General features: G+C 42.5%; 1 protein-coding gene across 1 annotated transcript in view; it reads left to right on the top strand.

Moving 5' to 3' along the window:
• Positions 1-13550, top strand: part of camk4 (calcium/calmodulin-dependent protein kinase IV) — a 115722-nt gene that overhangs the window by 52420 nt on the left and 49752 nt on the right. The window contains exon 5 of the mRNA XM_078214670.1: positions 310-382. Coding sequence (XP_078070796.1) covers positions 310-382 — 73 coding nt within the window. The remainder of the gene's footprint in view (positions 1-309; positions 383-13550) is intronic.

Genomic DNA, 13550 nt, shown 5'->3' with positions numbered 1-13550 from the left:
TGGACCACTTGAGATGAATGGTTTGTTTCTATGCTGTACATTCTATGTCATTTCAGATATTAAAAATTCACAAATTAATATTTCAAATTTCAAAATGATATGTTAAAGGAATATTGATGTGGTAATGTGACAAATTAAAGGGCAATTTCATCTTAAATTTACTGTGTGTATTACGGTAACATTAAAAGTAAATTGACACAAGTGCTGGCTGTATTAAAAGCAAACCAATTTTTCATGATTATACATAGACTGACATAAAAATGCTCCTTACTTTGACTTTAGTAACAAACTTTACTTTACTATTTGTAGGATTGTTGAAAAGGGATATTACAGTGAGAAAGATGCTGCAGGTGCTGTCAAACAAATTCTGGAGGCAGTTGCAGTAAGTTTTATTATCCACGTTAATATTTGAGGTTGGATGTTCTGATCTTTTGATTCTTCACAGATTTGGACTGGAAATCTCAATCAAGATCACTTAAAACACTATCCTATGGTGAAAAATATAATTTTCACATTCTGTGCCATGCAAAATACCTAGAAGTCCATTTTCTCTTGTTTGGTGTTGGGAGTGGAAAGTTGTCATTAGGGTTTCTTTACATTTATACTTGGGTTGACTTTTTGCTACAATCCGAAAATGTGAGCATGTTTGAAAACTTATGTTCACTTTTTTAGCTTTTCACATTGACTGACTATATTTTACAAATATTTGCAAGTGAAAGGTAAAGGCAAAATACTGCGGATGCTGGAGATCTGAAACAAAATGCTGGGAAAAGTCAGTAGTTCTGACAGCATTTGTAGAGGGAGAAACAGAGTTAACCTTCCGAAGAAGAGACATTTTGGACTTGAAATGCTAACCCTGTTTCTCTCTCCATTGATGTTGCCAGACCTGCCGAGTTTTTCTAGCACTTTCTGTTTTTATCGTAAATGAAAGGCATTTCTCTGCTTGTGATTAGTTAAAATACTTCAGCAATACAATAAAACCTACCTTTATATTGAACACACTTATCCAATTCAGCTGTTGGGTTCTCTGCCTTTATGATAACTTGCAAACTCATTTTACTATTTGATTGTTCATATATAATACATAGATATACATTTACATAGATTGCTACTGTCTTCAAACACATTTTCAATGGCTATAGAGTTAAAAGTTGTCAAATGCCTATTAATAAGTACTAATTTGGTACACTTGTATTTAGTTTATAAAATAATTTTAAGTTAAGTTGATCAGCATTAATTAGATTTGTGAGCTCAGAAAAAGGAGATTTGTGAATAAATACTGGACTTTTATGAAGATGTCACTAGTGCGGTTGACAGAGGGGAACCGGTGGATGTGGTGTTTTTAGATTTCCAGAAGGCGTTCGATAAGTGCCTCACAAAAGGTTGCTGCAGACGATTGGGGTACACGGAGTTAGGGGTAAGGTGTTGGCGTGGATTGGGGATTGGCTATCTAACAGGAAGCAGAGAGTTGGGATAAATGGGTGCTTTTCTGGTTGGCAGTTGGTGACCAGTGGCGTGCCGCAGGGATCGGTGCTGGGGCCTCAATTGTTTACCATTTACATAGATGATCTGGAGGAGGGGACTGAATCTAGGGTATTCAAGTTTGCTGATGACACGAAGGTGAGTGGGAAAGCGAATTGCGTGGAGGACGCGGAAAGTCTGCAGAGAGATTTGGATAGGCTGAGCGAGTGGGCAAGGATCTGGCAGATGGAATATAACGTTAGCAAATGTGAGGTTATCCACCTTGGAAGAAATAATAGTAAATTGGAATATTATTTAAATGGAGAAAAATTACATCGTGCGACTGTGCAGAGGGACCTGGGGGTCCTTGTGCACGAATCGCAAAAACTCAGTCTGCAGGTGCAGCAGGTGATCAAGAAGGCGAATGGAATGTTGGCCTTTATCGCGAGGGGGATAGAATATAAAAGCAGGAAGGTCTTGCTGCAACTGTACAAGGCACTGGTGAGGCCGCAACTGGAGTACTGTGTGCCGTTTTGGTCCCCTTATTTGCGAAAGGATATATTGGCATTGGAAGGAGTGCAGAGAAGGTTCACCAGGTTGATACCGGAGATGAGGGGTGTAGCTTATGAGGAGAGATTAAACAGATTGGGTCTGTACTCGTTGGAGTTTAGAAGGATGAGGGGTGATCTTATAGAGACATATAAGATAATGAAGGGACTGGATAGGGTAGAGGTGGAGAGATTCTTTCCACTTAGAAGGGAAACCAGAACTTAGAGGGCACAGCCTCAAAATAAGGGGGGGCCAGTTCAGAACAGAGTTGAGGGGGAACTTCTTCTCTCAGAGGGTAGTGAATCTCTGGAATTCTCTGCCCATTGAAGTGGTGGAGGCTTCCTCGTTGAATATGTTTAAATCACGGGTAGATAGTTTTCTGATCGATAAGGGAATTAGGGGATATGGGGAGCAGGCGGGTAAGTGGAACTGATTCGCTTCAGATCAGCCATGATCTTGTTGAATGGCGGGGCAGGCTCGAAGGGCCAGATGGCCTACTCCTGCTCCTATTTCTTATGTTCTTATGTTCTAAATCGCATTTGTGAATAAATTGCTTTTCGCTGGAACATTATAATTGAAATTGTGAGCACCATTGGTATTTGACAGTTGTGTAAGACAAGTGATAGTGAAACGGCAGCTCATTTTATATCATAGAATATTGGTTCAGTGAAAATGAATCTTTGCCTTCCAACCGATCAAGTGTCTTTTGACTCATTCTTAGATTTGCGTCTGATTTTTAAAATATGGCGGTTCCCCTTAATGCCATCCGAAGAGTCATCCCGCCGGCTCCGACTACCTGCAGCCATTTCATGCTTGAGTGAGTGTTAAGTGGCTGCAGGCGGCACTTCTGCTCCTCGCTCAGGAGGAGAACCCGCATTAGTAAGCAGCTGGCCAATCTGACTGGCTGGCAGCTCTCCAGTCCCTGCAGTGACAAGACCTGCAAAGGACCAAAGCGGAAGTACACCAACATGCCTTAACCTAAGTCCCAGAACCAAAGGACAAAATAAGTTTAAGGGATCCTAAGATGGGGTGGCTAATGAAAGGATGGGGAAGTACCCAAAGTCCGAAAAGAACTAAATTAGTTCTTTTCAAGCTTCCCTCACACCAGGTAAATCCTCCAACCAGCCTAACAATTGAGGCTGGGTGGGAAATGACCCTTAAGTGACCATTAATTGCAGGAACTCCATTCCCAATTAATATCAGTACAGCTAAGTTTAAATTAGGATAACCGTGCATGTATGGGAACACAGACCGTGGTGAAAAAAGTTACTGAGCTGCAGGCACTGAAAACACATGGGAACATGATGTTGTGATGAAATTGGAGACCTCACCCAAAGGGCAAGACTGAGTACTAAATATCCCAGAGTACAAAGTGTTAAGGAAGGATAGAAAAGGAAGAAAAAGGGTGGAGTAGTGGTATCGATCAAGGAGAGCATTGGAATTTGCAAGGAAATTACAGAGAAATGCAAGATTATAGCACAGTTATAATATGGGACTTAAATTACGTATGAATATCCAAATTAGGAACAGGAGTAGGGCACTAGACCCCTCAAATCTACTCTGGTATTCAGTAAGATCATGGCTGATGTGATTGCGATCTCAACTCCACATTCCCGCCGACCTCGAAAACCTTTCATCGCCTTGCTTATCGAGAATCTATCTAGCTCTACCTGAAAAATAATCAAAGATTCTGCTTCCACTGCCTTTTGAGGAAAAGAGTTCCAAATACTTGCGACCTGCCGAGAGAGAATTTCTTATCTCTGTCTTAAATTTTTACAGTGTAGACTGGGATAGCAATAGTGCAATGGGAAGAAAGGGGCCAGAATTAGGGTGGCACGGTGGTACAGTGGTTAGCACTACTGCCTCATAGCGCCAGGGACCAGGGTTTGATTCTGGCCTTGGGTGATGGTCTGTTTGGAGTTTGCACATTCTCCCTTTGTCTGTGTTGGTTTCTTCCGGGTACTCCCACAGACCAAAGATGTGCAGGTTAAGTGGATTGGCCATGCTAAATTGCCCCTTAGTGTCTGTAGATTAGTGGGATTAGCAGGGTAAATACATGGGGTTACAGGGGTGGCCTGGGTAAGATGCAGACTCAATGGGCCAAATGGCCTCCTTCTTCACTAGGGATTCTATGTGTAGGTTAGGTGGATTGGCCGTGCTAAATTGCTCCTTAATGTCCCAAGATGTGTAGGTTAGGGGGGATTAGTGGGGTAAATGTGTGAGTTTGCGGGAGTGAGCCTGAGTAAGATGCTCTGTCAGAGAGTCGGTGTAGACTCGATGGGCTGAAAGACCTCCTGCACTGTAGGGATTCTATGGATCCTAATTCCTAGAATGTGTTAAGAAGAATTTTCTACATGGGCTGGATTTCACAGGAGGAAGTATCACTCACCCCTCCATTGCAACAGTCAGCTGGCAGCCAGTGCACCTGAAAGAAGCCTGCCCCACAGTCTATACAAGCAGAGAGTGAGTTTTCCATACTTCTTATGCTGCTTCAGGGATGACTTCGTGGCATAGCCAAAAATCAAGTTGCCAAACACAGTCCCAAAACCCGCACAACCTGTCCTGGTCCCCCCCATGCCAACACTATAGTTAAGAAAGCCCTCTACTCTCTCAGAAGACTAAGGAAATTTGGCATGTCCGCTATGTCACCAACTTTTACAGATGCACCATACAAAGCATTCTTTCTGGTTGTATCACAGCTTGGTATGGTTCCTGCTCTGCCCAAGACCACGAGAAATTACAAAGGATCGTGAATGAAGCCCAGTCTATCACGCAAACCAGACTCTATCTACACTTTCCGCTGCCTTTTAAAAGCAGCCAGCATAATTAAGGACCCCACGCACCCCAGACATACTCTCTTCCACCGTCTTCTGTCGGGAAAAAAATACAAAAGTCTGAGGTCACATACCAACCAACTCAAGAACAGCTTCTTCCCTGGTGCCATCAGACTTTTGAATGGACCTACCTCACACTAAGTTGATCTTTCTCTACACCCTAGCTATGACTGTAACACTACATTCTGCACTCTCTCCTTTCCTTCTCTATGAACGATATGCTTTGTATAGTATGCAAGAAACAATACTTTTTATTGTATACTAATACATGTGACAAATCAAACCAAACACCAGAACCAGCCACTCCTACAGTAGCAGCACCAGCACTGATGAACTTAGCAGCTATGTTGATGTCCCTGGAGTCAACGCTGGTTTTGAGGTCCCGACTGGAGCTGTGCTTGTTCGTTTTGGATCTCTGATTTGAAAACTGACGCTGACATTGGCCGAAGGAATATCCTTGAAGTGTTGTGAATGACAGCAGGACAAGAGACAAATTTAGGCACAAGCATAGATCATGATTATACCTTCTCCTGTAAAACATTTCTAATTGCTTTGTTAATTAGGCCCTGTGGTACAGTTGCAGCTGCAGCACTTGAGCAATGTTAAAAGTTGTACCGGGCCCTTTGGAATCCAGTACTTCATGTCACAGTGGTCAGACTGTATTATGATCCCATTAGAAATAAAAGACTTAAATTTATATATTGCATTTTGACTCTATGACATGCCAAAGTGCTTCACAGCTAATGAATTAATTTTGAATTACTGTTATAATGTAACAAAACACAGCAGCCAATGTACACACAGCAAGGTCCCACACAACCAGCAATGAGATTAATGACGAGGTAATCTGCTTTTGTAATGTTGATTGAGGGATGAATTTTCCACAGGACACTAGGAGAATTTTCTTGCTATTCCTCCAAATGTGACATGGGATCTTTTACATCCACTAGAGAAAGCAAACAGGACTTAGATGTAACATCTCATCTGAAAGGGGATATCTTGAGCAGTGGAGCTCTCAGTACATCATGCAATGTCAACCTAGATTATAGGCGGGATTTGCTGGCCTCCTAGCTGTATGTTTCCTGGCGGCGTGGGTAGAAGCAATGGTAAATCCCATTGACAGCGACAGGACCCATTGCCAAGAAACATGCAGTGGGGGTGCGCCATCAGTGGAACTGGAAGATCCCACCACCTTGAACGGCTGCAGAATCCCAGCCTATATGTTCAAGCCTCTTAAGTGAGTCTTAAAGCCAGAGCGTTCTAACTCGGAAGCAAACATCCCGGCACTGAACCAAAGTATGAGCCTACAATATTAGCAACAGTGATTTCTGACTTTTATGTTGTCAATCAAGAAAATGTGTACTCTTAATTTTCTTTTTTTTTTTGGCAAAATGGACAGAATTGTGGAATATATTTCCAAGGTGTGCCATGTCTAGATTGGCTCCTAGGTCAGTCTGATTTCAGGCCCTTATTGTGATGAATGCAACTATTCTGGGAGTTAAAAAGCTGTCTACAACTAACATTACTAGATATTTTGAGTAAAAAATGTGTTGTAGGGTGTTGATTACAATTCGGTAGGTCTGAATATGTCTTCATAGTCATACGTAGATTAACTATAATCCTTATTGACTCTTGGAACAATTTACAAATATAGTAAAAAGTATAAGCTAGGAGCTGTCTTGTGGTTTGCTTTTACACATGGCTTTGTCCAACACTGGACTGAGCCTGAGTGTAGATCATATGCCTCTTACATCACTGTGTGGATGGTACTGTGCTCAGTCCCACATTAACCCTCTATGTGCCAGACCCTTATACTACAAATATTTGCAAGAATGCAATATTACGGTAATTTTACAACCCATATTTGTTCCTTCAAGGATGGGGTTGTGGTTGTGTGGTGGTATTGTCACTGGAATAGCACTCCAGAGATCCAGCTGTGGGACTTGGGTTTGAATCCCAATCCGGCATATGATGAAAATAAAAATCTGGAATTAAAAGTTTAATGATAACCATTTTCGATTGTCATAAAAACCATCTGTTTCACTAATGTTCTTTATGGAAGAATCTGCCATTCTTACCTGATCTGGCTTACATGTGACTCCATATCCACAACAATATGGTTCATTCTTTAATGCCCTCTGATATGGCTTTTTGAGCCACTCAGTACAAGGGCAATTAAGCATGGATATTAAATGCTGGCTCAGCCAACGACATCCACATCCAATGAACGAATAGAAAAAAAGCGTGAATCAATAAAAAGAGCTCCCAATCCATTTGAGAATTTGTGATGTTGCTCAAAATTAAACAGCTCCTATTGCACCAATCCTACTGGAAATCTGTTCATTCTATGACCTACTTACGCAATACACTTCAAATATTTGTCTTCTCGTCCTTGAATCCTGTATTTGACAGAGTTTTTCTGGTTCAAAATTCTTTGTACCCTGGAAAATGTTCTGTCAAATCTCCTCTTCTCCATAGAATTTCTTTTGCATTTAACTCGGCTTTCTGAATTTAGTGCTGAGCCTAGGACACATCGGGCAGAATTTTACAAGAATGATTCTAAGTGTCCAACTACCGTGAAAATGGGAGAGTCGCAAATCCATTTCTTGGGCAAAGTTTCACACCCAATCTTATGGACATAGTGCACGGAAAAATGGTCTAGATCATTTCTAGTTGCTGCAGTGGGCTGGGCTTAATTGGCCAGCCAGCCAGCAGAAGGAGCTATTATGCATGTGCAGACTTGCTTGAACCCTTTACTGTATATATGTACATTGTTCTTGTAGTTAATAAATATATATAGTCATACAGTTAACCTACTTAACTCTACAAAGATTCCATTCAGATCTACTGAATAGTATCCAGCAGCTTACAACTGGGGAGTGGGCAGGGTGGTATTCAGGTGCTCGTGGGTGGGTGGGTGGGGGGGGGGGGTGTTGAGGGTTAGTTGGGGTTGGGGGTAGTCAGTTGCTTGGGGATTGGAGGGTCAGTTGTTGGTTGAGGCGATAATTATGTAGTCTGGGAGAGATTGGGTGGTGGGGGGGTTAGCATCATACTTACCCAGGAGTTAGAACTTGTTTTAATGCGACTAGCCTTTCCTGGGTAACTGTTTTGCAGAGAAAGTCAGAATCATCCGTAGTCTCTTTAAATTGGAGTTCCAGATACAGAGTAATTGCCCAACAGAAGTTGAAGCTGCCCAAGCAATTCCCAGTAAGAAGTCTCACAACACCAGGTTAAAGTCCAACAGGTTTATTTGGTAGCAAATACCATAAGCTTTCGGAGCACTGCTCCTTCATCAGATGGAGTGGAAATGTGCTCTCAAACAGTGCAAACAGACAAAATCAAGTTGCAGAATAAACATGCAGTCCTTGCCTGGGAACCAGTGCATCTCTCCGGGTTAGCTCTGGAGAATGGAAGATCTGGGCCGATAACATTTTTACAACGTACTTTAAAAAGCACATTTTCAAATTCATATCATGCATATATTATATATGTGGCACTCTAATGCACAAACTTCAATAATTATACCATGCTGCTTTATTGCTGCTTTGATTTTGTTGGCATCTGGGGTCATATTAATTTTCAAGTGTTAAAGCGGAGTCACCTTGGAAAATAATTTGGGAAGCATTGCTGGAATACATAGAATAAAACTGAACACAGTGCAAAAGCCAAAAGCAACATCACATTCCTACACATGCAATCCCACAATTTAGTTTGTTTTCTTTACTGTTACCATCTGTGAGCACTTGGTTGACAGATTTTACAATCAACCAAAACGCACAGACCCCATTCCTTTGTTTATTCAAGCTCATTGATCATTAATATGCAATCCTTTTTACTTAATCATATGACTTTATTTTAATTTGTGTTGAACTCTACTTCTTCTCATTGACTGGGCTGAATGGATCCATAATATTTACCACCAGAACATTCTCCTTTTAAGTGCCTGATAAATATTTTAATATTGTCGTCAATTAAATTCTCTGCAGTTAGTTACATATGGTTTAGTATATAGAGTTCAAAATATTGCTTTTTATTAAAATGGCAAAAAAAATACTGCTTCAGTGTGTTGAGCTCCAGATATCTCTAACATGGTAACATATGTACAGGAATTTTTCACACATAGCACAGAGAGAATTGTTACCATTGCTCAGTGGCTACTGTAGGACTAAAAGGAAGTGAGTCCCAGCCATCCTCATTAACTCAGTAAAACGATGAACAATAAACCTTGGACTTCAGGGCAAATAGAATCATACTGAGATGGTTAGCACTGCTGCCTCACATCACCAGGGACCCGGGTTCAATTCTGGCCTCGGTCACTGTCTGTGTGGACTTTGCACGATTTCCCCGTATCTACGTGGGTTTTAGTGCTCCAGTTTCCTCCCACAGTTCAAAAATGTGCATGTTAGATCGATTGGCCAGCTAAATTGACCCTTACTGTCAGGGGGATTAGCAGGGTAAATACATGGGGTTACAGAGATGGGACCTGGATGGGATTGTTGTCGATGCAGGCTCAATGGGCCGAATGGCCCCCTTCTGCACTGTAAAGATTCTATGATGCTACTTATCCTCGAGTCCAAGGTTTGTTGTTCTACTGAGTTTATCTATTTATGTCCTTTTTGTCAAGAAAAATCATGTCTTTGCAGCTACCCTATCTGTAACCTTTCCTATTGCATTAACTTAACATGGTGGCACAGTGGTTAGCACTGCTGCCTCACAGCGCCAGGAACCCCAGGTTCAATTCTAGCCTCAGATCGCTGTCTGTGTGGAGTTTGCACTTTCTCCCCATTCCTGTGTGGGTTTCCTCCTGGTGCTCTGGTTTCCACCCGCAGTCTAAAGATGTGTGGGTTAGGTTGATTGGCCATGCTAAATTTATCCTAGTGTCAGGGGGATTAGCAGGGGTAAATGTGCGGGGTTACGGGAATATGGCCTGGTGGGATTGTGGTTGGTACAGACTCTATGGGCCTAATGGCCTCCTTCTGTACTGTAGGGATTCAATTTGATGGATAGCAAACATTATCTTTCCCAGATTAAGTTGTCCATTGATTGTGTTAAATTTTGTTGATTCTTTTCGCTTGAAACTTATTGGGGGCGATCTTACCAAAAAATTCTTAAGTGCTGAATGAGTGTGAAAATGGGAGATTTTCAGATCCGTTTCTTTGGCGAGGCCACAAATGAAATCTTACAGCATTTAGTGCAAAGAATGATGGATAATCTGTTTCTTGCCAGTAGAGGGAGGGGGCAGGGTTTAAGCTCGTCAGAAAGCTGGCTGTTCACACTAGAGGTTGCAATTGTGCATGCGCAAATCTCTCTGTTCTCTGTGATAAAACAGAGAGATCTGTCAGTCACCTCCCAGGATATCACCCTCCCGATTGCTAGCCTCCCTGGCCAATCAGCTCTCTCTTCCCCCCCCCCCCCCCCCACCCCCCGGGCTATCACCCCTACACCGGCCCGGCTGATCGCACCTTCCTCCCCCAACCTGGTCGATCGTCCCGCCTGCATTATGGCCCAACCCCATGGCACTGCCCAGTGCCTAGTGGGCAGGGCCAGGGTGCCTGGTAGATCTTGCCAGGCTGGCAGTGCCAGGGTAGCTGCCTAGCACTGGCAGGTTCCCAGGCTGGCATTGCCTAAGGGGTACTGTCCCCTTCCCCCCTCAGTTCCCAACTTCCTAGGAGGCCTCAATGGCCTCTGGTCATACCAGCGAGGCCACCACGCCAAGTCCCTATTGATGGGGACCATGGGTGATCCTTGTTGGTGAGATCCTACACCCATGAGGCCATTAAGACAAGTGAGCATGGACAATTGTATCCTGGGCTCACTAATAATACTTCAATTAGGATTTAAATGGATTTGTGTGAGGCTAATTACGCTGGAATACCGGGGCCAGTAAGATCGCGAGAGATGAGAAACTGCATGCAAACCGATTTTTCGCGCCTCATGCAATTTTATTGGCTCACAACACCCATCTACTGGCATGACAAGCAGGTAAGGTCACCCCCATTGTATTAATGTGTTTATGCTTTATTTCTTGGTAACTGGATATGATATCTGCTGTCCATAAAAACAGAAACAATAATTATTCCTGTGGAACTACGCACTGTCGTGATAGAAACATAACATCCTTTGGTTCTGCAGCACATCTTTTTAATGATTTCCTTTTAATTTACTTTGCATATAATCCATGAATTATAGATTTATTGGAATTATTGATTTTTTTTTTATCGGTGGGACATGGGCGTCGCTGCCTGGCCAGCATTTATTGCCCAACCCTAGTTTCCCTTGAAGGGCAGTTAAGAGTCAACCACATTGCTGTGGCTCTGGAGTCAAATGTAGACCAGACCAGGTAAGGATGGCAGATTTCCTTCCCTAAAGGACATTAGTGAACCAGATGGGTTTTTCCAACAATCAACATGGTCATCAGTAGATTCTTAATTCCAGAAAATTTTTATTCAATTCAAATTCCACCCATCTATTGTGGCGGGATTTGAACACAGGTCCCACAGAACATTGGCTGAGTTTCTGGATTAATAGTCTAGCAATAATACCGCTAGGCCATCACCTCCCCTTAATCTTAATGCCTTGCTGCAAGATTGCCGATTTAATGCCATTGAGTGATGAATCATTTATTCACCATCAGAGACTTAACATAGGATAGATTGGTGCTTTCAGCTTCTGAACTGGCAGAGGGCTGTATTTTCAGAGTCCCCTAGGAGTGGGAATGAAGGTCTTACATCATTTATAAACGGTCACACAGAAGAGACATGGGGGAAGGGATGAGTCCAGCTGCCCCTGCCCCTGCTCCTGGTTTGGAGACGGGAAGCTAACATTTGGAATAAATGGGTCTTTTTCCAGTTGGTAGGGAGTGACTAGTGGGGTACTTCAGGGATCTGTGCTAGGCCCCCAACTGTTCACATTATATATTAATGATTTGGACGAGGAAACTAAATGTATTCGCCGGAATTCTACCGCCCCCACCCGCCACAGTATCAGAGCAGACAAGGGGCGAACAACGGAAATGTCCTTTGACCTCAGGCAGGAATTTCCGGTCTTGCTCAAGCCATACTGTAAAATCCCTCCCGTTATCCTCAAATTTACAGATGATACAAAGTTGGGTGGGAGGGTTAACTGTGAGGAGGATGCAGAAATGCTTCAGCGTGCTTTGGACAAGCTGAGAGAGTGGGCATATGCATGTCAAATGCAGTATAATGTGGATAAATGTGAGGTTATCCACTTCGGTAGCAAAAATAGGAAGGCACGTTATTATTTGAATGGGTATAAATTGAGAGAAGTGGATATTCAGCAAGACCTTTGTGTCCTTGTGCATCAGTTGCTGAAAGTAAGCGCGAAGGTACAGCAGACAGTAAAGAAGGCAAATGATATGTCATAACAGGAGGATTTGAGTATAGGAGTAGGGATGTTTTACTACAATTGTATAGGACATTGGTGAGGTGGCACCTGAAGTGTTGTGTACAATTTTGGTGTTCTCATCTGAGGAAGTGTGTTCTTGCTATAAAGGGAGTGCAACGAAGGTTTACCAGGTTATTTCCTAGGACAGCCATATGAGGAGAGATTAGGATTATATTCATGGGAGTTTAGAACTGTGAGAGGAGATGTCATGAAATTCTAACAGGATATGGGGGGAAGGTGAGATCAGGATATTGAATTTGATGATTAGCCATGATCAAAATGAATGGTGGAGCAGGCTTGAAGGGCCGAATAGCTTACTCCTTCTATTTTCTATGTTTCTATGACTCAGAAATTGCAGCTTTGAGAAAAGATTGTATTGCGCTCCTAGAAACTGAGGGAAGAATTGATTGAGATGTAAAAAATTGTGAGAGGCCTGGATTGGGTGGATGGAAGGTCCTATTTACTTCAGCTAGTGATTCGGGGCATATATTATTGGTAGAAAGATTAGAGGAGGATGAGGAAATTCCTTTTGACCCAGATGATTGTGAGGGTCTGGTCTCACTCCTTAGAAGGATAGCAGAGACAGAAACCCTCAGCTCATTTAAAAGGTGTCTGGATATGGCCCTCTTATGCCTAACCTGCAGGGCTTACAGACTAAAGTGGTGACTAGGCCGGGTGGCTTGTTTTTAGTCCATGCAACACGGTGGACCAGGTGCCTGTTTCTGTGCTGTAAGCTTATGATGCTTCACAGAAATCAACCATTTCAACAGGATGTTGTAAAAAAAAATTTTTTTAACTTTCCATTTCACTTTGTTACTGAGCATGTCTATTATAAACTGTTGATAATGGCAGGAAATGTTGAGAATTCTGTGACAAGGAGTTCGCAGACTCACTTTCCAGGCTGCTTCAATGGGGAAAATCACGATGTAAGTTGAAAAACTGACCCATTAAAACTCAGCAATCAAAGCATCCTTTTTATACAGGAACTTAGAATATTTCAGCATTCTGAGAACTTTATTACCAGATCAGATGGAATTGCTGACTGTATTAGGAAGACAGCACCTTGAGTGCTTCCAGGGTAGCAGGCATGTACCAAGATGAATCTTTTGGTTTGATTTCACACCAACTGTCCACTGACTAAATGGTAGCTCTTACAGTGAAATGGGTGGCCCACAGAAGCACATTTGTGCAATCAATGACACTTCACATCATTGGAAATGTTGCTCGCCTGGCAAACTTAATGTGCATTTGCATCCTTGTGTCCCCTCCTCTGGAAAAAGACGATGAAGTATACTCTTTTCC

The sequence above is a fragment of the Mustelus asterias genome, chromosome 6 (genome assembly GCF_964213995.1).
Source record: "Mustelus asterias chromosome 6, sMusAst1.hap1.1, whole genome shotgun sequence".
Taxonomy (NCBI): domain Eukaryota; kingdom Metazoa; phylum Chordata; class Chondrichthyes; order Carcharhiniformes; family Triakidae; genus Mustelus; species Mustelus asterias.
The sequence above is the reverse complement of the archived record's forward strand: the minus strand, read 5'-3'. Positions and strand labels throughout refer to the sequence as shown.